We start from the raw sequence: 24,657 nt of genomic DNA, 5'->3' as shown, positions 1-24,657 counted from the left end.
AGTGCTCCCAGTGCTCCCAGTACGGCCAGACTGGGGCTCCCAGTGCTCCCAGTACGGCCAAACTGGGGCTCCCAGTGCTCCCAGTGCTCCCAGTACGGCCAAACTGGGGCTCCCAGTGCGGCCAAACTGGGGCTCCCAGTGCTCCCAGTGCTCCCAGTATGGCCAGACTGGGGCTCCCAGTGCTCCCAGTGCTCCCAGTACGGCCAGACTGGGGCTCCCAGTGCTCCCAGTACGGCCAAGCTGGGGCTCCCAGTGCTCCCAGTACAGCCAAACTGGGGCTCCCAGTGCTCCCAGTGCTCCCAGTGCAGCCGAACTGGCCCCAAACTGGATTGAAAAGGCCCAAACTGGTCCGAAATGGCCCCAAACTGGCCCCAAACTGGCCCAAACTGATCTGAACTGGTCCGAACTGGCCCCATACTGGTCCCAAACTATTCCCAAACTGGTCAGTACTGGTCCGAACTGGAACAAACTGGTCCGAAAATGGTCTGTACTGGTCCGAAATGGACCCAAACTGGTCCGAAATGGCGCGAACTGGCCCCAAACGGGCCCGAACTGGCCCCAAACTGGTCCGTACTGGTCCGAACTGGCCCCAAACTGGTCCGAAAAGGCCCGAACTGGCCTCAAACTGGTCCGTACTGGTCCGTACTGGGAGCGCCGCAGCCGCGCCGTGGGCGGAGCCGCTCCCAGGCCCCGCCCCCTGCCCAAATCCCGCCCCTCAACCAATCAGCGCCGAGAACGCGGGGCCGGCCGCGTTTTAACCAATGGGAAGCCAGAGCGGCGCTGAAGGGGCGGGGCCGAGGCGCTTCCGCCAATCAGCGCAGAGAAGGCGGGGTCCTGGCGGGGGGTCACGTGGGAGGCGCGGTCACGTGCGCGGTCACGTGAGAGGCCCGGCGGTCACGTGGGAGGCGCGGGGAGCGGAGGTACCGGGGGGGGGAAAATTGGGGGAATTTGGGGAAATTTGGGGGAAATTTGGGGATTTTGGGGATTTTGAGGATTTTGGGGGGTTTGGGGGGCATTTTGGGGAGATTTTGGGGATTTTTGGGGGCGCTCGAAGGGTCCTGGAGGGGTTTGGGGGGGTGGGGGAGGGGAACGAGGAGGAAGCGGGGGGGGAAATTTGGGGGAATTTTGGGGCTTTTTGGGGGTTTTTTGGGGTCCTGAGGGGATTTTCGGTTTTTAGGGGTTTTTTTGGGGGGATTCTGGGGAATTTTGAGGGGATTTTGGGGGGAATTTGGGGAATTTGGGGGAATTTATTGGGAATTCGGAGTTTTGGGGGGGTTGGGGGGATTTTTTGGGGGGGTTTTGGGGGAATTTTGCGGCTTTTTCGGGATTTTTTGGGGGGTCCGGAGGGGATTTTGGGGATTTTTGGGGTTTTTGGGGGGATTATGGGGAAATTTGGGGGATTTTGGGGGGATTTGGGGGATTTTTGGGGGAGTCCTGGGGGGATTTGGGGTTTATTGGAGTTTTTGGGGGGAATTTTGGGGGAATTTGGGGCTTTTTGGGGTTTTTATTTTGGGTCCTGAGGAGATTTTGGGTTTTTGGGGGAGTTTTTGGTGGATTTTTTTGGGGGTTGGGGGATTTTTGGGTTTTTTGGGGGCCCTGAGGGGATTTTGGGGTTTTTTGGGGGGTTTGGGGAGAGTCCCGAAGGGAATTTGGGGGAATTTTGGGGCTTTTTGGGGGTTTTTGGAGGGTCCAGAGGGGATTTTGGGTTCTGGGGTTTTTTTTGGGGGAATTTTGGGGGCTTTTGGGGTAATTTGGGGGGGTCTGAGGGGATTTTGGGGTTTTTTTTCGGGAATTTGGGGGGTTTTTTTGAGTTTTTGGGGGGTTTTTTTGTGGAATTTTGGGGGATTTTGGTGTTTTGGGGGGTCCTGAGGGGATTTGGGGAGAATTCGGGGTTTTTTGGGATTTTGGTTTTTTTGGGGGGGCCCTGAGGGGATTTGGGGGATTTTGGGGGGAATTTTTGGGGTTTCTTTTTGTTTTTTGGGGGGATTTTTCAGCTTTTGGGGGGGTTTTGGGGAATATTGGGGGTTTTTCGGGGTTTTTTTGGGAATTTTGGGGTCTTTGGGGCGATTTTTGGGGGTTTTTTGGGGATTCTGGGGAATTTTGGGGAAATTTCGGCAATTTGGGGAATTTTGGGGGAATTTTTTGGGATTTGGGGAGAATTTGGGGGGATTTGGAAGGATTTTTTTGGATTTTGGGGTTTTTGGGGTTTTTTTGGGGGCCCCTGAGGGGATTTTGGGGCTTTTTGGGGTTTTAGGGGGGATTTTGGGGGTTTTTTTGTTGTTTTTTGGGGTTTTATGGTTTTTTTCTGGGTTTTTTTGTTTGGTTTTTTGGGGATTTTGGGGATTTGGGGGGGTCCTGAGGGGATTTGGGGGCGATTTTGGGGTTTTGGGGTTTTTTGGATTTTTGGTTTTTTTTTTTTTTTGGGAATTTGGGGGGTTTTTTTGGGAATTTTGGGGTCTCTGGGGCGATTTTGGGGTTTTGGGGTTTTTTTGGGGGAATTTTGGGGTGATTTTAGGGAATTTTGGGCGTCTTTGGGGCGATTTGGGGGGGGGTTTGGGGGTTTTTTTTGGGTATTTTGGGGAATTTTGGGGGTCTTTGGGGTGATTTTGGGGTTTGGGGGATTTTTTGGATTTTTTGGAGTTTTTGGGGGTTTTTTGGGTGTATTTTGGGGCCGCCCCTCCCCCTCTCTCAGCGCTCCCCTCCCCCCTCCCTTTCTCCAGGCCCCTCCCCCCTCCCCCCATGGCCTCCCCCTGCCCCTCCCCCACCTTGGCTCGCCCCGATGACGTCACGGAGGGGGCGGGGCGGCCGCAGCCGGAAGTGGCCCCGCCCCCTTCGGGGAAGGCCCCGCCCCCCCCGCCCCGCCCCCACCTCAGCGTGGCCGTGCTGTGCTTAATTAACCTCCTTAATTACATGGACCGCTTCACCGTGGCAGGTGGGGGCGGGGCTAAAGGGGGAGGAGGCGGGGCTAAAGGGGGAAGGGGCGGGGCCTGGGGGTGGGCGTGGTAAAGGGGAGGGGCGGGACTAAAAGGGGAATGGGCAGGGCTAAGGGAGGGGGCGGGGCTAAAGGGGGAAGGGGCAGGGCCTAGGGGGTGGGTGGGGCTAAAGGAGAGGGGCGGGGCTAAAGGGGAAGGGGTGGGGCTAAAGGGGGAGTGGGCGGGGCTAAAGGGGAGGGGCTAAAAGGGGAGGGGCGGGGCCTGGGTGGGCGTGGCTAAACAGGAGGGGCTAACCGGGGAGGGGCGGGGCTAAGGGAGGGGCGGGGCTAAAGGGGGAAGGGGCACGGCCTGGGGGATGGGCGGGGCTAAAGGAGAGGGGCGGGGCTAAAGGGGAAGGGGTGGGGCTAAAGGGGAGGGGCGGGGCTAAAGGGGAAGGGGTAGGGCTAAAGGGGAGGGGGCGGGGCTAAAGGGGAAGGGGTGGGGCTAAAGGGGCGGGGCTAAAAGGCGAGGGGCGGGGCTAAAAGGGGATGGGCGTGGCTAAAGGGGGTGGGCGGGGCTAAAGGGGAGGGGCGGGGCTAAAGGGGGAAGGGGCAGGGCCTCGGGGTGGGCGTGGCTAAAGGAGAGGGGCGGGGCTAAAGGGAATGGGTGGGGCTAAAGGGGAGGGGGCGGGGCTAAAGGGGAGGGGGCGTGGTTAAAGGGGGTGTAAATGGGGTGGGCGAGACTAAAGGGGGCGGGGCTAAAGGAGGGATAGGTGGGGCTAAGGGGAATGGGCGTGGCTATGTGGGAAGGGGCGTGGCTAAAGGAGGGATAGGTGGAGCTAAGGGGGAGGGGTGGGGCTAAATGGGAGAGGGGCGGGGCTAAATGGGGAGGGGCGGGGCTAAAGGGAGTGTAAATAGAGGTGGGCGAGACTAAAGGGGGCGTGGCTAAAGGAGGGATAGGTGGAGCTAAGGGGAATGGGCGTGGCTATGTGGGAAGGGGCGGGGCTAAAGGAGGGATAGGTGGAGCTAAGGGGAATGGGCGTGGCTATGTGGGAAGGGGCGGGGCTAAAGGAGGGATAGGTGGAGCTAAGGGGAATGGGCGTGGCTATGTGGGAAGGGGCGGGGCTAAAGGAGGGATAGGTGGAGCTAAGGGGAAGGGGTGGGGCTAAAAGGGAGAGGGGCGGGGCTAAAGGGGGAATGGGCGGGGCTAAAAGGGGAGGGGGGGTTAAAGCAGGAGGGGTGGGGATAAAGGGGCGGGGCTAAAGGGGAAGGGGCGGGGCTAAAAGGGGATGGGCGGGGCTTGTGGAGGGGTGGCCGTGGCTTAGAGATGCTTGGGTGTGTCTAGTAGAGGGCTGGGCGTGGCTTAGCAGCGGGTGGGCGTGGTTTTGTGCTGTCTGGGGCGTGTGGGCGGGGCTTAGGCTGGGTGGGCGTGGCCAGATGGATGCACATGCACGGGTTAGACCGGTGTGGGCGGGGCTTAGGTACAGAGTGGGCGGGGCTTAGGTACAGAGTGGGCGGGGCTTGGGGCGCTGTGGGCGTGGCCCAGCGCTGGCCCCGCCCCCAGGGGTGCTCCCTGAGGTCGAGGATTATTTCGGCATCGGCGACAGCAGCTCGGGGCTGCTGCAGACAGGTGAGGTCCCGCCCCCCGCCGGCGATTTTGGGGTTATTTGGGGGGATTTTGGGGGTTTGGGGGTGTTGGGGCTTTTTTGGGGTTTTTTTTGGGTATTTTTTGAGGTTATTTTAGGGGTGTTTTTGGAGTTTATTGGGGTTTTTTGTCACCCGGCCCCTGCCTCAGTGTCCGTCCGCCATTTTGGGAGGGTTTTGCCCATTTTGGGGGGTTTTTTTGGGGTTGTTTTTGGGTTATTTTCGGGGTTATTTTGGGGGGTTTCTTGGGTTTTTTTGGGGGGGGATTTTTTGGGGATTTTTTGGGGGTGTTTTTAGGGTATTTTTGGGGTTTTTTTTGTCACCCGGTCCCTCCTCGGCGCCTCCCTCAGTGTCCGTCCGCCATTTTGGGCTGGTTTTGCCCGGTTTTGGGGTGTTTTTTTTTAGGGTTTTTTGGGTGGTTTTGGGTGGTTTTTTGGTGTATTTTTGGGGGTTATTTTGGGGGGTTTCTTGGGGTTTTTTTTTGGGGGGGTTTTTTGGTGGTTTTTTGGGGTTTTTTGGGGGGTTTTTTTGGCGGTTGTCTCCCGGCCCCTCCCTCAGTGTCCGTCCGCCATTTTGGGAGGGTTTTGCCCATTTTTGGGGTGGTTTTTTGGGGTATTTTGGGGATATTTTTTTGAGGTCTTTGGGGTTATTTTGGGGATATTTTTTGGGGTTATGTTGGGGGGTTTCTTGAGGGATTTTTTTGGGGGGTTTTAGGGATTTTTGGGGGGTTTTTTGTCACCCGGTCCCTCCTCGGCGCCTCCCTCAGTGTCCGTCCGCCATTTTGGGCTGGTTTTGCCCGGTTTTGGAGCGGTTTTGGGGGTTTTTTTGGGTGGTTTTGGGTGGTTTTTGGTGTATTTTTGAGGTTATTTTGGGCGGTTTCTTGGGGTTTTTTTGGGGGTTTTTTTTTGGTGGTTTTTTGGGGGTTTTTTTTGGCGGTTTTTTGTCTCCCGGCCCCTCCCTCAGTGTCCGTCCGCCATTTTGGGCTGGTTTTGCCCATTTTTGGGGTGGTTTTTTGGGTTATTTTGGGGTTTTTTTGGGGTCTTTTGGGTTATTTTGGAGATATTTTTTGGGGTTATTTTGGGCAGTTTCTTTGGGTTTTTTTTTAGGTTATTTTTGGGGGGTTTTTTGTCACCCGGTCCCTCCTCGGCGCCTCCCTCAGTGTCCGTCCGCCATTTTGGGCTGGTTTTGCCCGGTTTTGGGGTGGTTTTTGGGGTTTTTTTTGGGTGGTTTTGGGGTTTTTTTGGGGGTATTTTTTGAGGTTATTTTGGGGGGTTTTTTTGGGGGTTTTTTTTTGGTGTTTTTTTGGGGGGGGGGTTTTGGCGGTTTTTTGTCTCCCGGCCCCTCCCTTAGTGTCCGTCCGCCATTTTGGGCTGGTTTTGCCCATTTTTGGGGTGGTTTTTTGGGTTATTTTGGGGTTTTTCTGTGGTTATCTTGGGGGGTTTCTTGAGGGATTTTTTTGGGGTGTTTTTTTGGTTATTTTTGGGTTTTTTTTTGTCACCCGGTCCCTTCTCGGCGCCTCCCTCAGTGTCCGTCCGCCATTTTGGGCTGGTTTTGCCCGGTTTTGGGGTGGTTTTTGGGGTTTTTTTTTGGGTGGTTTTTTGGGGTACTTTTTGGGGTTATTTTGGGGGATTTCTTGGGGGTTTTTTGGGGGGGTTTTTTTTGGGTGGTTTCTTGGGTTTTTTTGGCGGTTTTTTTGGCGGTTTTTTGTCTCCCGGCCCCTCCCTCAGTGTCCGTCCGCCATTTTGGGTGGGTTTTGCCCATTTTTTGGGTGGTTTTTTGGGTTATCTTGGGGTTATTTTGGGGTCTTTTGGGTTATTTTGGGGATATTTTTTGGGGTTATGTTGGGGGGTTTCTTGAGGGATTTTTTTGGGGTGTTTTTAGGGATTTTGGGGTTTTTTTTGTCACCCGGTCCCTCCTCGGCGCCTCCCTCAGTGTCCGTCCGCCATTTTGGGAGGGTTTTGCCCATTTTTGGGGTGGTTTTTTGGGTGATTTTTGGGTTTTTTTGGGGGGGTTTTGGGGTTTTTTTGGGTTGGGGGGTTGGGGTTTTTGGGGGGTTTCTTTGGGGTTTTTTTTAGGGGGTATTTTTGGTTACTTTGGGGGTATTTTTGGGGGGAGTTTTTTTTGATTTTTGGGGGTGTTATGGGGTTTTTGGGGTTTTTTTTGGGTTTTTTTTTTGGTTTTTATTTGGAGCTATTTTTGGGGGGTTTTGGGGTTTTTTTGGGGATATTTTTGGATTTTTTGGGGGGTTATTTTTGGGGGGTTTTGGGGATTATTTTCAGAGGGTTGGGGGTTTTTTGGGGGTATTTTCGGGTTTTTTGGGGGGTAGCTTTGGGCGTAGTTTTTGGGGTTTAGGGGGGTTTTTTGGGGGGTATTTTTTGGGGGTGTTTTTGGGTTTTTTTGGGGGTATCTTTTGGGGCTTTTTTGGTTTTTATTTGGGGGGTTTGGGGGTTTTTTTGGGGGGGTTTTGGGGGGATTTTTTGGGTTTTTTTGGGGGGGATTTTAGGGTGTTTCGGGGGTATTTTTTGGGGTTATTTTGGGGGGTTTTTTGGGGTTATTTTGGGGTGGTTTTGGGGTGTTTTTGATCTCCCATCCCCTCCCCCAGTGTCCATCAGCAATTCTGGGCTGGTTTTGCCCATTTTTGGGGGGGGGGGGGTTTGGGGTTATTTTGGGGTATTTTTCTGGGGTATTTTTTGGGTTCTTTTGGAGGAATTTTTTGGTTTTTTTTTTTGTAGTTTTGGGTTATTTTGGGGGGTTTTTTTGGGGTTATATTGGGGTATTTTTCGGGGGTATTTTTTGGGTTCTTTTGGAGGGATTTTTTGGGGTTTTTTTTGTAGTTTTGGGTTATTTTGGGGGGGTTTTTTGGGGTTATTTTGGGGTGGTTTTGGGGTGTTTTTAACCTCCTATCCCCTCCCCCGGTGTTCATCAGCAATTCTGGGCTGGTTTTGCCCATTTTTGGGGTGGGTTTTTTGGGGTTATTTTGGGGTATTTTTCGGGGTTTTTTTTAGGTTCTTTTGAGGGGATTTTTTTTGTTTTTTTTTTTGTAGTTTGGGTTATTTTGGGTTATTTTGGGGTGTTTCTGACCCCCCCAATCCCCTCCCCCAGTGTTCATCAGCAGTTACCTGGTGCTGGCGCCGCTCTTTGGCTTCCTGGGCGATCGGCACAGCCGCAAGCGGCTCCTGGCCCTGGGGCTGGCCCTGTGGTCAGGGGTCACGCTGGCCACCAGCTTCGTGCCCCCGCAGGTGAGGGGCACCCAAGGGACACCTGGGGACACCCAAGGGTCATCTGGGGTCATCTGGGGTCACCTGGGGACACCCAAGGGTCACCTGGAGTCACCTGGGGGCACCCAAGGGTCACCTGGGGACACCCTGGGGGCACCTGAGGGCATCTGGGGTCACCTGGGGACACCCAAGGGTCACCCAAGGGTCACTTGGGGGCACCTGGGGGCACCCGAGGGTCACCTGGGGACACCCAAGGGTCACCCGAGGGTCACCTGGGGTCACCCGAGGGTCAGCTGGGGACACCCAAGGGTCACCTGGGGACACTTGAGGGTTACCTGAGGGTGACTTGGGCACCCCTGGGGTCACCCTGGACACAGCTGGGGTCACCCTGGGGACAGCTGGGACACCTGGGGGGTCACCTGAGGGTCAGCTGAGCACCCCTGGGGTCACCCAAGGGTCACCTGGACAGAGCTGGGGTCACCCAAGGGTTACCTGAGACACTCGAGGGTCACCTAAGGGTGACTTGGGCAACCCTGGGGACACCCAAGGGTCATCTGGGGTCACCCAAGGGTCACCCAAGGGTCACCTGGGCACCCGTGGGGTCACCTGAGGGTCAGCTGGGGTTACCTGGACACAGCTGGGGTCACCCAAGGGTCACCTGGACACACCTGGGGACACCCAAGGGTCACCCGGGGGCACCCAAGGGTCACCCAAGGGTCACTTGGCGTCACCCCTGGGGTCACCTGGGGGCACCCAAGGGTCACCCCTGGGGTCACCTGAGGGTCAGCTGGCACGGGGGGGGGGGTGGGGGGGTGGGGACACCCTGGGGGTCACCTGAAGGTCCTGGGGGTGGGGGAGGGGCAGTGGGGGGGTCCCTGAGGGTGGGGGAGGGGCAGTGGGGGGGTCCCTGAGGGTGGGGGAGGGGCAGTGGGGGGGTCCTTGAGGGTGGGGGAGGGGCAGTGAGGGTGGGGGAGGGGCAGTGGGGGGGTCCCTGAGGGTCTGGGGGGGTCCCTGAGGGTGGGGGATGCGCAGTGGGGGGGGTCCCTGAGGGTGGGGGAGGGGCAGTGGGGGGGTCCTTGAGGGTGGGGGAGGGGCAGTGAGGGTGGGGGAGGGGCAGTGGGGGGGGTCCCTGAGGGTGGGGGATGGGCAGTGGGGGGGTCGCTGATCCCTGCCCCTCCCCCCCCAGCATTTCGGGGCGCTCCTGGCCGGCCGGGCGCTGGTGGGGGTGGGCGAGGCCGCCTATTCCACGCTGGCCCCGACGCTCGTGGCCGATCTGTTCCGGGGCCCCGCCCGCAGCCGGGCCCTGGGCGGGTTCTACCTGGCCGTGCCCCTGGGCAGGTGAGGGGGAGGGGCAGCGGGGTGGGGGAGGGGTTTATGGGGGTGGGGGAGGGGTTTATGGGGGTGGGGGAGGGGCAGGGGGGTGGGGGAGGGGTGATGGGGGTGGGGGAGGGGAAATGGGGGTGGGGGAGGGGGTGATGGGGAGGGGGGAGGGGTTTATAGGGTGGGGGAGGGGTTATGGGGTGGGGGAGGGGCAATGGCAGATGGGGTGTTGGGGTGGGGGAGGGGCTGTTGAGAGGGGGGAGGGGCGATGGGGGTTGGGGGAGGGGAAATGGGGGGGAGAGAGGGGAAATGGGGGTGGGGGAGGGGTTGTTGAGAGGGGGGAGGGGCAGAGGGGGTGGGGGAGGGGTTATTGGGGTGGGGGAGGGGCGATGGCAGATGGGGTGTTGGGGTGGGGGAGGGGAAATGGGGAGAGAGGGCATATGGGGGTGGGGGAGGGGTTTATGGGGGTGGGGGAGGGGTTGTTGGGGTGGGGGAGGGGCTGTTGGGGTGGGGGAGGGGTCCGGCGCTGCCCTGACCCCGCCGTGACCTCTCCCCTCCCCTCCCCCCCCCCCCAGCGGGCTCGGCTACATCGCGGGGTCAAAGGTCAAGGACCTGGCGGCCGATTGGCGCTGGGCGCTGCGGGTGAGTGGGGGAGGGGCGGGACCCCAACCACACCCCCCCCGGTGACCCCTGGGTGACCTCTGGGTGACCCCTGGGTGACCTCTGACCCCGCAGGTGACCCCGGTGTTGGGGCTGGTGGCCCTGGTGCTGCTGCTGGCCGTGGTCAGCGACCCCCCCCGGGGTGGCCTGGAGGGGCCTCCGGCCACGGCACCGCCCCTCCCCCGCTCCTGGGGACACGACCTGCGGGCGCTGGGCCGGAAGTGAGTGACCGCTGGGTGACCCCTGGGTGACCCCTGAGTGACCGCTGGGTGACCCCTGGGTGACCGCTGAGTGACCGCTGAGTGACCCTTGAGTGACCGCTGGGTGACCCCTGAGTGACCGCTGGGTGACCGCTGGGTGACCCCTGGGTGACCGCTGGGTGACCGCTGAGTGACCGCTGGGTGACCCCTGAGTGACCGCTGAGTGACCCCTGGGTGACCGCTGAGTGACCCCTGAGTGACCCCTGAGTGACCGCTGGGTGACCCCTGAGTGACCCCTGAGTGACCCCTGAGTGACCGCTGAGTGACCGCTGAGTGACCAGTGGGTGACCCCTGAGTGACTGCTGGGTGACCCCTGAGTGACCACTGGGTGACCGCTGAGTGACTCCTGAGTGACCACTGGGTGACCCCTGAGTGACCACTGGGTGACCCCTGAGTGACCGCTGGGTGACCCCTGGGTGACCGCTGAGTGACCGCTGAGTGACCGCTGGGTGACCCCTGAGTGACCCCTGAGTGACCACTGGGTGACCCCTGAGTGACCGCTGGGTGACCACTGGGTGACCCTTGAGTGACCCTTGAGTGACCCCTGAGTGACCCCTGAGTGACCCCTGGGTTGCTGCTTCTGGGGCTTCTTTTGGGGCTGGATTTGGGGCTGATTTGATCTTTTTGGGCCATTTTCCCCCCATTTCCCCGGGATTTGGGGCCGTTTTGGGCCATTTCGGGTCATTTTGGTGTCATTTTGGGCCATTTTCCCCCCATTTCCCCGGGATTTGGGGCCGTTTCTCTGGGATTTGGGGCCGTTTTGGGCCATTCTACCCCAATTTCCCGGGATTTGGGGCCGTTTTCCCAGGATTTGGGGCTGTTTTGGGCCGTTTTGGGCCATTTCCCCCCCATTTCCCCAGGATTTGGGGCCGTTTTGGGCCATTTCGGGTCATTTTGGTGTCATTTTGGGCCATTTTCCCCCCATTTCCCTGGGATTTGGGGCCGTTTCTCTGGGATTTGGGGCTGTTTTGGGCCATTTTACCCCCATTTCTGCGGGATTTGGGGCCGTTTCTCTGGGATTTGGGGCTGGTTTGGGTCATTTTGGGCCATTTTCTTCCCATTTCCCTGGAATTTGGGGCTGTTCTGGGCAATTTGGGGCCATTTCCCCCCATTTCCCCGGGATTTGGGGCTGTTTTGGGTCGTTTTGGGCCATTTTCTCCCCATTTCCCGGGATTTGGGGCCGTTTCTCTGGGACTTGGGGCTGTTTCTCTGGGATTTGGGGCTGGTTTGGGCCATTTCGGGTCATTTTGGTGTCATTTTGGGCCATTTTCTCCCCATTTCCCGGGATTTGGGGCCGTTTCTCTGGGATTTGGGGCCGTTTTGGGCCATTTTTCCCCCATTTCCCCGGGATTTGAGGCTGTTTCTCTGGGATTTGGGGCTGGTTTGGGTCATTTTGGGCCATTTTCTTCCCATTTCCCTGGAATTTGGGGCTGTTCTGGGCAATTTGGGGCCATTTTCCCCCCATTTCTCTGGGATTTGGGGCTGTTTTGGGTCATTTTGGGCCATTTCCCCCCCATTTCCCTGGGATTTGGGGCTGTTTTGGGCCATTTTGGGCAATTTTCCCCCCATTTTACCCCCATTTCCCGGGATTTGGGGCCGTTTCCCCGGGATTTGGGGCTGTTTGGGGTCATTTTGGGCCATTTTCCCCCCATTTCCCTGGGATTTGGGGCCGTTTCTCTGGGATTTGGGGCTGTTTTGGGCCGTTTTGGGCCATTTCCCCCCCATTTCCCGGGATTTGGGGCCGTTTCTCTGGGATTTGGGGCCGTTTTGGGCCATTTTACCCCCATTTCCCCGGGATTTGGGGCCGTTTCTCTGGGATTTGGGGCTGTTTTGGGCCATTTTCCCCCCATTTCCCCGGGATTTGGGGCCATTTGGGGCCGTTTCTCTGGGATTTGGGGCTGGTTTGGGTCATTTTGGGCCATTTTCTTCCCATTTCCCTGGAATTTGGGGCTGTTCTGGGCAATTTGGGGCCATTTCCCCCCATTTCCCTGGGATTTGGGGCCGTTTCTCTGGGATTTGCGGCCGTTTTGGGCCATTTTCCCCCCATTTCCGCGGGATTTGGGGCCGTTTCTCTGGGATTTGGGGCTGTTTTGGGTCATTTTGGGCCGTTTTCCCCCCATTTCCGCGGGATTTGGGGCTGTTTTGGGTCGTTTTGGGCCATTTTCCCCCCATTTCCCCAGGATTTGGGGCAGTTTTGGGCCATTTTCCCCCCATTTCCCCAGGATTTGGGGCTGTTTCCGCGGGATTTGGGGCTGGTTTGGGTCATTTTGGGCCATTTTACCCCCATTTCCCAGGATTTGGGGCCGTTTCTCTGGGATTTGGGGCCGTTTTGGGCCATTTTCCCCCCATTTCCCCGGGATTTGGGGCTGTTTTGGGCCATTTTGGGCCATTTTCCCCCCATTTCCCCAGGATTTGGGGCTGTTTTGGGCCATTTTGGGCCATTTCCCCCCCATTTCCCCAGGATTTGGGGCCGTTTCCGTGGGATTTGGGGCTCTTTCTCTGGGATTTGGGGCTGTTTTGGGCCATTTTGGGCCATTTTCCCCCCATTTCCCGGGATTTGGGGCCGTTTCTCTGGGATTTGGGGCCGTTTTGGGCCATTTTTTCCCCATTTCCCCGGGATTTGGGGCCGTTTTGGGCCATTTTCCCCCCATTTCCGCGGGATTTGGGGCCGTTTCTCTGGGATTTGGGGCCGTTTTGGGCCATTTTACCCCCATTTCCCCGGGATTTGGGGCCGTTTTGGGCCATTTTCCCCCCATTTCCCTGGAATTTGGGGCCGTTTTGGGCCATTTTACCCCCATTTCCCCGGGATTTGGGGCCGTTTCTCTGGGATTTGGGTCATTTGGGGCCATTTGGGGCCGTTTCCCCGGGCTTTGGGGCGCTGAGCCCGTCCGTGTGCCCGCAGCCGGACGCTGCTGCTGTCCACGCTGGGGTTCACGGCCGTGGCCTTTGTCACCGGCGCTTTGGCGCTCTGGGCTCCGGCGTTCCTGTTCCGTGTCCGGCTGGCGCGGGGGGAGGGGGCCCCGTGCCGGGGGGGGCGGCGCTGCCAGGGCGACGAGAGGTGGGTGCCACCCCCGGGGGGGGATTTGGGGGCGATTTGGGATGATTTGGGATAATTTGGGATGATTTGGGATAATTTGGGGTCACTTTGGGGACATTTGGGATCAGTTTGGGGACATTTGGAGGGGATTTGGGGACATTTAGGGTCAATTTGGGGACATTTGGGGTGGATTTGGCGGCAATTTGGGGTGGATTTGGGGACACTTGGGGGACATTTGGGGGCAATTGGGGGATTTGGGAACATTTTGGGGGCAATTTGGGACATTTGGGGTCAATTTGGGGACATTTGGGGTGGATTTGGGGACATTTGGGGTGGATTTGGGGGCAATTTGGGACGATTTGGGATAATTTGGGACGATTTGGGATAATTTGGGATCAGTTTGGGGACATTTGGGGTGGATTTGGGGGCAATTTGGGATGATTTGGGACAATTTGGGACGATTTGGGATGATTTGGGACGATTTGGGGTCAGTTTGGGGTGGATTTGGGGGCAATTTGGGATGATTTGGGACAATTTGGGACGATTTGGGATGATTTGAGATAATTTGGGATCAGTTTGGGGACATTTGGAGGGGATTTGGGGGCAATTTGGGACGATTTGGGACAATTTGGGATGATTTGGGATGATTTGGGATAATTTGGGATAATTTGGGATGATTTGGGATGATTTGGGATAATTTGGGATCAGTTTGGGGACATTTGGGGTGGATTTGGGGGCAATTTGGGACGATTTGGGATGATTTGGGATAATTTGGGGTCACTTTGGGGACGTTTGGGATCAGTTTGGGGACATTTGGAGGGGATTTGGGGGCAATTTGGGGTAATTTGGGGACATTTGGGGGGATTTGGGGACATTTTGGGGGCAGTTTGGGACATTTGGGGTCAGTTTGGGGACATTTGGAGGGGATTTGGGGGCAGTTTGGGACATTTGGGGTCAATTTGGGGACATTTAGGGGTGGATTTGGGGGCATTTGGGATCAGTTTGGGGACATTTGGAGGGGAATTGGGGGCAATTTGGGGTAATTTGGGGACATTTGGGGGGATTTGGGGACATTTTGGGGGCAATTTGGGACATTTAGGGTCAATTTGGGGACATTTGGGGTGGATTTGGGGACATTTGGGGTGGATTTGGGGGCAATTTGGGATGATTTGGGATGATTTGGGACGATTTGGGATGATTTGGGATCAGTTTGGGGACATTTGGGGTGGATTTGGGGGCAATTTGGGATGATTTGGGACAATTTGGGATCAGTTTGGGGACATTTGGGGTGGATTTGGGACAATTTGGGACGATTTGGGATGATTTGGGACGATTTGGGGTCAGTTTGGGGTGGATTTGGGGGCAATTTGGGATGATTTGGGACAATTTGGGACGATTTGGGATGATTTGGGATAATTTGGGATCAGTTTGGGGACATTTGGGGTGGATTTGGGGGCAATTTGGGATAATTTGGGATGATTTGGGACGATTTGGGATGATTTGGGATCAGTTTGGGGACATTTGGGGTGGATTTGGGGGCAATTTGGGATGATTTGGGACGATTTGGGATGATTTGGGATAATTTGGGGTCACTTTGGGGACGTTTGGGATCAGTTTGGGGACATTTGGGATCAGTTTGGGGACATTTGGGATCAGTTTGGGGACATTTGGAGGGGATTTGGGGGCAATTTGGAGGGATTTGGGATAATTTGGGATGATTTGGGATGATTTGGGATCAGTTTGGGGACATTTGGGGTGGATTTGGGGGCAATTTGGGATGATTTGGGATGATTTGGGATGATTTGGGATAATTTGGGGTCACTTTGGGGACGTTTGGGATCAGTTTGGGGACATTTGGAGGGGATTTGGGGGCAATTTGGGGGGATTTGGGAACATTTTGGGGGCAGTTTGGGACATTTAGGGTCAATTTGGGGACATTTGGGGTGGATTTGGGGATATTTAGGGTCAATTTGGGGACATTTGGGGTGGATTTGGGGGATTTGGGGGCAGTTTGGGGACATTTGGGGACATTTTGGGGGCAGTTTGGGACATTTGGGGTCAATTTGGGGACATTTGGGATCAGTTTGGGGACATTTGGAGGGGATTTGGGGGCAATTTGGGATGATTTGGGACGATTTGGGATGATTTGGGATAATTTGGGATCAGTTTGGGGACATTTGGGGTGGATTTGGGGACATTTAGGGTCAATTTGGGGACATTTGGGGTGGATTTGGGGACATTTGGGGGGATTTGGGGACATTTTGGGATGATTTGGGGGCAATTGGGGGGATTTGGGGACATTTTGGGATGATTTGGGGACAATTGGGGGGATTTGGGGACATTTGGGACATTTAGGGTCAATTTGGGGACATTTGGGGTGGATTTGGCGGCAATTTGGGGTGGATTTGGGGACACTTGGGGGACATTTGGGGGCAATTGGGGGATTTGGGAACATTTTGGGGGCAATTTGGGACATTTGGGGTCAATTTGGGGACATTTGGGGTGGATTTGGGGACATTTGGGGTGGATTTGGGGGATTTGGGGGCAGTTTGGGGACATTTGGGGACATTTTGGGGGCAGTTTGGGACATTTGGGGTCAATTTGGGGACATTTGGAGTGGATTTGGGACAATTTGGGGGCAATTTGGGATGATTTGGGATAATTTTGGATCAGTTTGGGGACATCTGGGATCAGTTTGGGGACATTTGGAGGGGATTTGGGGGCAATTTGGGGGGATTTGGGGACATTTTGGGGGCAGTTTGGGACATTTGGGGTCAATTTGGGGATATTTGGAGTGGATTTGGGACAATTTGGGATGATTTGGGACAATTTGGGATGATTTGGGATAATTTTGGATCAGTTTGGGGACATTTGGGATCAGTTTGGGGACATTTGGAGGGGATTTGGGGGCAATTTGGGGGGATTTGGGGACATTTTGGGGGCAGTTTGGGACATTTGGGGTGGATTTGGGGACATTTGGGGGCAATTTGGGGACATTTAGGGTCAATTTGGGGACATTTGGAGGGGATTTGGGGACATTTGGGGGGATTTGGGGACATTTAGGGGTGATTTGGGGGCAATTGGGGGGATTTGGGGACATTTGGGACATTTAGGGTCAATTTGGGGACATTTGGGGTGGATTTGGCGGCAATTTGGGGTGGATTTGGGGACACTTGGGGGACATTTGGGGGCAATTGGGGGATTTGGGAACATTTTGGGGGCAATTTGGGACATTTGGGGTCAATTTGGGGACATTTGGGGTGGATTTGGGGACATTTAGGGTCAATTTGGGGACATTTGGGGTGGATTTGGGGACATTTGGGGGGATTTGGGGACATTTTGGGATGATTTGGGGGCAATTGGGGGGATTTGGGGACATTTTGGGATGATTTGGGGGCAATTGGGGGGATTTGGGGACATTTGGGACATTTAGGGTCAATTTGGGGACATTTGGGGTGGATTTGGCGGCAATTTGGGGTGGATTTGGGGACACTTGGGGGACATTTGGGGGCAATTGGGGGATTTGGGAACATTTTGGGGGCAATTTGGGACATTTGGGGTGGATTTGGGGACATTTGGGGTGGATTTGGGGACATTTGGGGTGGATTTGGGGGCAATTTGGGATGATTTGGGACAATTTGGGGTCAATTTGGGGACATTTGGAGGGGATTTGGGGGCAATTTGGGACATTTAGGGTCAATTTGGGGATATTTGGGGTGGATTTGGGGACATTTGGGGGCAATTTGGGGACATTTGGGATCAGTTTGGGGACATTTGGAGGGGATTTGGGGGCAGTTTGGGACATTTAGGGTCAATTTGGGGATATTTGGGTCAATTTGGGGGCAATTTGGCAGATTTGGGGACATTTGGGGGGATTTGGGGACATTTGGGGGGATTTGGGGACATTTTGGGATGATTTAGGGGCAATTGGGGGGATTTCGGAACATTTTGGGGGCATTTTGGGACATTTAGGGTCAATTTGGGGACATTTGGGGTGGATTTGGGGGCAATTTGGGGTGGATTTGGGGACATTTGGGGGCAATTGGGGGGATTTGGGAACATTTTGGGGTCAGTTTGGGACATTTGGGGTCAATTTGGGGACATTTGGGGGCAATTTGGGGGATTTGGGGTCAATTTGGGGACATTTGGGGGAGATTTGGGGACAATTTGGGACATTTAGGGTCAATTTGGGGACATTTGGAGGGGATTTGGGGGCAATTGGGGGGATTTGGGAACATTTTGGGGGCAGTTTGGGGACATTTAGGGTCAATTTGGGGACATTTGGAGGGGATTTGGGGGCAATTTGGGGACATTTTGGGATGATTTGGGGGCAATTGGGATTTGGGGACATTTTGGGGGACATTTGGGGGGATTTGGGGACATTTGGGGATGATTTGGGGGCAATTTGGGGAGATTTGGGAAAACCTGGGACAATTTGGGGGCAATTTGGGGACATTCTTGGGACATTTTGGGACATTTTGGGTGTGTTTTTGGGACAATTTGGGGACACTTTTGGGGATTATTTTGGGACAATTTTGGGGTCATTTTGGGGACATTTTGAGGACATTCTCGGGACAATTTTGGGGTCATTTTGGGGATTATTTTGGGTGCATTTCTGGGACAATTTTGGGCCATTTTTAGGACATTTTGGGGGCGTTTTTGGGACAATTTTGGGGTCGTTTTCGGGACTATTTTGGGGACATTTTGGGGTGGGGCTGACCCCCGGCTGACCCCCGGCTGACCCCTGGCTGACCTTTGACCCCCAGCCTGCTGTTCGGGGCGCTGACCTGCGGCTCGGGGGTGCTGGGGGTGGGGTTGGGGGCGGAGCTTTCGCGGAGGCTCCGCCCCCGGCACCCCCGGGCGGATCCATTGCTGTGCGCGGGGGGGCTCCTGGGGGGGGCGCCCTTCCTGCTGCTGGCGCTGCTCTGCGCCCGGCCCTGCCCCCCCGCCGCCTACGTGAGCGCTGCTGGGGGCACTGGGAGCCACTGGGAGGGACTGGGAGCGACTGGGAGGGGATTGAGGGGGACTGGGAGGGAGTGGGAGGGGATTTGGGGGGACTGGGAGGGACTGGGAGGGGATTGGGGGGGACTGGGAGGGGATTGGGAGGGACTGGGAGGGGATTGGGGGGAGTTGGGGGGGACTGGGAGGGGATTGGGGGGAACTGGGATGGACTGGGAGTGGACTGGGGGGAACTGGGATGGACTGGGAGGGGATTGGGGGGGACTGGGAGGGGACTGGGAGGGACTGGGGGGGAGTGGGGGGGACTGGGAGGGGATTGGGGGAGACTGGGGGGGACTGGGAAGGGATTGGGGGGAGGGACTGGGAGGGACTGGGAGGGGATTGGGGGGGACTGGGAGGGACTGGGAGGGGATTGGGGGGGACTGGGATGGACTGGGAGGGACTGGGGGGGGATTTGGGGGGACTGGGAGGGGATTGGGGGGGACTGGGAGGGACTGGGAGGGGATTTGGGGGAACTGGGAGGGACTGGGAGGGGATTGGGGGGAACTGGGATGGACTGGGAGGGGATTGGGGGGACTGGGATGGACTGGGAGGGGATTTGGGGGAGTTGGAGGGGACTGGGAGGGGATTTGGGGGGACTGGGGGGGACTGGGAGGGGATTGGGAGGGACTGGGGGGGACTGGGAAGGGATTGGGAGGGACTGGGAGGGACTGGGGGAGACTGGGAGGGACTGGGATGGACTGGGAGGGGATTGGGGGGGACTGGGAGGGACTGGGAGGGGATTGGGGGGAGTTGGAGGGGACTGGGAGGGGATTGGGGGAGACTGGGAGGGACTGGGAGGGACTGGGAGGGGATTTGGGGGGAACTGGAAGGGACTGGGAGGGGATTGGGGGGGACTGGGAGGGACTGGGGGGGAGTTGGGGGGGACTGGGGGGGGATTTGGGGGGACTGGGAGGGACTGGGGGGGAACTGGGAGGGGATTGGGAGGGACTGGGAGGGGATTGGGGGGGACTGGGAGGGACTGGGAGGGGATTGAGGGGGACTGGGAGGGACTGGGGGGGGACTGGGAGGGGATTGGGGGCAACTGGGATGGACTGGGGGGGAACTGGGAGGGACTGGGAGGGACTGGGAGGGACTGGGAGGGGATTGGAATGGAGTGGGAGGGGATTGGGGGGAGTTGTGGGGGACTGGGATGGACTGGGATGAACTGGGAGGGACTGGGACGAACTGGGAAGGCACTGGGATGGTCACTGGGACGAACTGGGAAGGCACTGGGATGGTCACTGGGACGAACTGGAACGAACTGGGGGGGATCACTGGGATGAACTGGGATGAACTGGGAGCCCCTCCCCCCCCCCCCCAGGTTTTCATCTTCGTGGGTGAGACCCTCCTGTCCCTGAACTGGGCCATCGTGGCCGACATCTTACTGGTGAGACTGGGAGCAACTGGGAGCCGCTGGGGGGGGCGCCGGGCCCGTCCCAGTTGCTCCCAGTAACGCCAGTGCCCCCTCCCAGTACGTGGTGCCCCCCCCCCGGCGCTCCACGGCCGAGGCGCTGCAGATCGTGGCCTCGCACCTACTGGGAGACGCTGGGAGCCCCTACCTGGTGGGACTGGTGAGACTGGGAGGGGACTGGGAGGGACTGGGAGGCACTGGGAGGGGATTAGGGGCACTGGGAGGGACTGGGAATGGACTGGGAGGGGATTGGGAGGGACTGGGAGGGGACTGGGAGGGGACTGGGGGTCACTGGGATGAGCTGGGAGGGACTGGGAGGGCACTGGGCCCATACTGGGAGCACTGGGAGGGGCTCTAGGCCCGTACTGGGAGCGCCGGGGCCTTACTGGGAGCACTGGGAAGGCACTTGGGCCATACTGGGAGAACTGGGAGGGCACTTGGGCCATACTGGGAGCACTGGGAGGGCACTGGGGCCATACTGGGAGCACTGGGGCCATCCTGGGAGCACTGGGAGGGCACTGGGGCCATACTGGGAGCACTGGGAGGGCACTGGGGCCATACTGGGAGAACTGGGGCCATACTGGGAGCACTGGGAGGGCACTGGGGCCTTACTGGGAGCACTGGGAGGGCACTGGGGCCATACTGGGAGCACTGGGGCCATACTGGGAGCACTGGGAGGGCACTGGGGCCTTACTGGGAGCACTGGGAGGGCACTGGGGCCATACTGGGAGCACTGGGGCCATACTGGGAGCACTGGGAGGGCACTGGGGCCATACTGGGAACACTGGGAGGGCACTGGGGCCATACTGGGAGCACTGGGGCCATACTGGGAGCACTGGGAGGGCACTGGGGCCATACTGGGAGCACTGGGAGGGCACTGGGGCCATACTGGGAGCACTGGGACCTTACTGGGAGCACTGGGAGGGCACTGGGGCCATACTGGGAGCACTGGGGCCATACTGGGAGCACTGGGAGTGCACTGGGGCCATACTGGGAGCACTGGGGGGGGTCGGGCCCGCTCCCCTCAGGCCGTTCCCGCCTTTTCCTTTGGCGCCGCCCCTTCAGCGCCTGAGGGGAGCGGGGGGCGGGGCCTCCATGGCTGCTCTGAGGGGAGCACTGGGGCCATACTGGGAGCACTGGGAGGCGCTTGGGCCATACTGGGAGCACTGGGAGGGCACTGGGGTCATACTGGGAGCACTGGGAGGGCACTGGGGCCATACTGGGAGCACTGGGAAGGCACTTGGGCCATACTGGGAGCACTGGGGGGGTCGGGCCCACTCCCCTCAGGCCGTTCCCGCCTTTTTCTTTGGCTCCGCCCCTTCAGCGCCTGAGGGGAGCGGGGGGCGGGGCCTCCATGGCTGCTCTGAGGGGAGCACTGGGGCCATACTGGGAGCACTGGGAGGGCACTGGGGCCTTACTGGGAGGGCACTGGGGGAGCACTGGGGCCATACTGGGAGCACTGGGAGGGCACTGGGGCCATACTGGGAGGGCACTGGGGCCATACTGGGAGCACTGGGGCCATATTGGGAGCACTGGGAGGGCACTGGGGCCGTACTGGGAGCACTGGGAGGGCACTGGGGCCATACTGGGAGCACTGGGAGGGCACTGGGGCCATACTGGGAGCACTGGGAGGGAACTGGGGTCATACTGGGAGCACTGGGAGAGCACTGGGGCCATACTGGGAGCACTGGGAGGGCACTGGGGCCTTACTGGGAGCACTGGGAGGGCACTGGGGCCATACTGGGAGAACTGGGGCCATACTGGGAGCACTGGGAGGGCACTGGGGCCATACTGGGAGCACTGGGAGGGCACTGGGGCCATACTGGGAGCACTGGGAGGGCACTGGGGCCATACTGGGAGCACTGGGGGGGGTTGGGCCCACTCCCCTCAGGCCGTTCCCGCCTTTTTCTTTGGCTCCGCCCCTTCAGCGCCTGAGGGGAGCGGGGGGCGGGGCCTCCATGGCTGCTCTGAGGGGAGCACTGGGGCCATACTGGGAGCACTGGGAGGCGCTTGGGCCATACTGGGAGAACTGGGGCCTTACTGGGAGCACTGGGAGTGCACTGGGGTCATACTGGGAGCACTGGGAGTGCACTGGGGCCATACTGGGAGCACTGGGGGGGGTCGGGCCCGCTCCCCTCAGGCCGTTCCCGCCTTTTTCTTTGGCTCCGCCCCTTCAGCGCCTGAGGGGAGCGGGGGGCGGGGCCTCCATGGCTGCTCTGAGGGGAGCACTGGGGCCATACTGGGAGCACTGGGAAGGCACTGGGGCCATACTGGGAGCACTGGGAGGGCACTGGGGCCATACTGGGAGCACTGGGAAGGCAATTGGGCCATACTGGGAGAACTGGGGCCATACTGGGAGCACTGGGAGGGCACTGGGGCCATACTGGGAGCACTGGGAGGGCACTGGGGCCTTACTGGGAGCACTGGGAGGGCACTGGGGTCATACTGGGAGCACTGGGAGGGCACTGGGGCCATACTGGGAGCACTGGGAGGGCACTGGGGCCTTACTGGGAGCACTGGGAGGGCACTGGGGTCATACTGGGAGCACTGGGAGGGCACTGGGGCCATACTGGGAGCACTGGGGGGGGTCGGGCCCACTCCCCTCAGGCCGTTCCCGCCTTTTCCTTTGGCTCCGCCCCCTCACGCGCCCGAGGCGGGGCCTCCATGGCTGCTCTGAGGGGAGCACTGGGGCCATACTGGGAGCACTGGGAGGGCACTGGGGTCATACTGGGAGCACTGGGAGGGCACTTGGGCCATACTGGGAGCACTGGGAGGGCACTGGGGCCATACTGGGAGCACTGGGAGGGCACTGGGGCCATACTGGGAGCACTGGGAAGGCACTTGGGCCATACTGGGAGCACTGGGAGTGCACTGGGGCCATACTGGGAGCACTGGGGGGGGTCGGGCCCGCTCCCCTCAGGCCGTTCCCGCCTTTTTCTTTGGCTCCGCCCCTTCAGCGCCTGAGGGGAGCGGGGGGCGGGGCCTCCATGGCTGCTCTGAGGGGAGCACTGGGGCCATACTGGGAGCACTGGGAGGGCACTGGGGCCTTACTGGGAGGGCACTGGGGGAGCACTGGGGCCATACTGGGAGCACTGGGAGTGCACTGGGGCCATACTGGGAGGGCACTGGGGCCATACTGGGAGCACTGGGGCCATATTGGGAGCACTGGGAGGGCACTGGGGCCGTACTGGGAGCACTGGGAGGGCACTGGGGCCATACTGGGAGCACTGGGAGGGCACTGGGGCCATACTGGGAGCACTGGGAGGGAACTGGGGTCATACTGGGAGCACTGGGAGGGCACTGGGGCCATACTGGGAGAACTGGGGCCATACTGGGAGCACTGGGAGGGCACTGGGGCCATACTGGGAGCACTGGGAGTGCACTTGGGCCATACTGGGAGCACTGGGAGGGCACTGGGGTCATACTGGGAGCACTGGGGGGGGTCGGGCCCGCTCCCCTCAGGCCGTTCCCGCCTTTTCCTTTGGCTCCGCCCCTTCAGCGCCTGAGGGGAGCGGGGGGCGGGGCCTCCATGGCTGCTCTGAGGGGAGCACTGGGGCCATACTGGGAGCACTGGGAGGCGCTTGGGCCATACTGGGAGCACTGGGACCTTACTGGGAGCACTGGGAGGGCACTGGGGCCATACTGGGAGCACTGGGAGTGCACTGGGGCCATACTGGGAGCACTGGGGGGGGTCGGGCCCGCTCCCCTCAGGCCGTTCCCGCCTTTTCCTTTGGCTCCGCCCCTTCAGCACCTGAGGGGAGCGGGGGGCGGGGCCTCCATGGCTGCTCTGAGGGGAGCACTGGGGCCTTACTGGGAGCACTGGGAAGGCACTTGGGCCATACTGGGAGAACTGGGGCCATACTGGGAGCACTGGGAGGCCACTGGGGCCATACTGGGAGCACTGGGAGGGCACTGGGGCCATACTGGGAGCACTGGGAGGGCACTGGGGTCATACTGGGAGCACTGGGAGGGCACTGGGGCCATACTGGGAGCACTGGGAGGGCACTGGGGCCATACTGGGAGCACTGGGAGGGCACTGGGGCCTTACTGGGAGAACTGGGAGGGCACTGGGACCTTACTGGGAAGGCACTGGGGCCTTACTGGGAGCACTGGGAGGGCACTGGGGCCATACTGGGAGCACTGGGAGGGCACTGGGGTCTTACTGGGAGCACTGGGAGGGCACTGGGGCCTTACTGGGAGAACTGGGAGGGCACTGGGACCTTACTGGGAAGGCACTGGGGCCATACTGGGAGCACTGGGAGGGCACTGGGGCCATACTGGGAGCACTGGGAGTGCACTGGGGCCATACTGGGAGAACTGGGGCCATACTGGGAGCACTGGGAGGGCACTGGGGCCATACTGGGAGCACTGGGGCCATACTGGGAGCACTGGGAGGGCACTGGGGCCATACTGGGAGCACTGGGAAGGCACTTGGGCCATACTGGGAGCACTGGGAGGGCACTGGGGCCATACTGGGAGCACTGGGGGGGGTCGGGCCCGCTCCCCTCAGGCCGTTCCCGCCTTTTCCTTTGGCTCCGCCCCCTCACGCGCCCGAGGCAGGGCCTCCATGGCTGCTCTGAGGGGAGCACTGGGGCCATACTGGGAGCACTGGGAAGGCACTTGGGCCATACTGGGAGAACTGGGGCCATACTGGGAGCACTGGGAGGGCACTGGGGCCTTACTGGGAGCACTGGGACCTTACTGGGAGCACTGGGAGGGCACTGGGACCTTACTGGGAGCACTGGGAGTGCACTGGGGCCATACTGGGAGCACTGGGAGTGCACTGGGGCCATACTGGGAGCACTGGGGGGGTCGGGCCCGCTCCCCTCAGGCCGTTCCCGCCTTTTTCTTTGGCTCCGCCCCTTCAGCGCCTGAGGGGAGCGGGGGGCGGGGCCTCCATGGCTGCTCTGAGGGGAGCACTGGGGCCATACTGGGAGCACTGGGAGGCGCTTGGGCCATACTGGGAGCACTGGGACCTTACTGGGAGCACTGGGAGGGCACTGGGGCCATACTGGGAGCACTGGGGGGGGTCGGGCCCATTCCCCTCAGGCAGTTCCCGCCTTTTCCTTTGGCTCCGCCCCCTCACGCGCCCGAGGCGGGGCCTCCATGGCTGCTCTGAGGGGAGCACTGGGGCCATACTGGGAGCACTGGGAAGGCACTTGGGCCATACTGGGAGAACTGGGGCCATACTGGGA

At 59.2% G+C, this 24,657-nt stretch overlaps 1 protein-coding gene across 1 annotated transcript in view; it reads left to right on the top strand.

Moving 5' to 3' along the window:
* Nucleotides 1-824: 824 nt before the first annotated feature.
* Nucleotides 825-24,657, top strand: part of SPNS1 (SPNS lysolipid transporter 1, lysophospholipid) — a 30,952-nt gene continuing 7,119 nt past the window's right edge. Inside the window, exons 1-11 of the mRNA XM_082300149.1 lie at nt 825-920; nt 2,721-2,932; nt 4,476-4,541; nt 7,658-7,794; nt 8,960-9,111; nt 9,669-9,735; nt 9,829-9,974; nt 12,916-13,071; nt 17,817-18,006; nt 19,373-19,438; nt 19,524-19,622. Coding sequence (XP_082156275.1) covers nt 2,740-2,932; nt 4,476-4,541; nt 7,658-7,794; nt 8,960-9,111; nt 9,669-9,735; nt 9,829-9,974; nt 12,916-13,071; nt 17,817-18,006; nt 19,373-19,438; nt 19,524-19,622 — 1,272 coding nt within the window. The 5' untranslated portion in view covers nt 825-920; nt 2,721-2,739. The remainder of the gene's footprint in view (nt 921-2,720; nt 2,933-4,475; nt 4,542-7,657; nt 7,795-8,959; nt 9,112-9,668; nt 9,736-9,828; nt 9,975-12,915; nt 13,072-17,816; nt 18,007-19,372; nt 19,439-19,523; nt 19,623-24,657) is intronic.

The sequence above is a fragment of the Coloeus monedula genome (assembly GCF_965178545.1).
Source record: "Coloeus monedula genome assembly, chromosome: 37".
In the NCBI taxonomy this organism is placed as follows: domain Eukaryota; kingdom Metazoa; phylum Chordata; class Aves; order Passeriformes; family Corvidae; genus Coloeus; species Coloeus monedula.
This window is presented reverse-complemented; position numbering and strand designations above follow the sequence as displayed.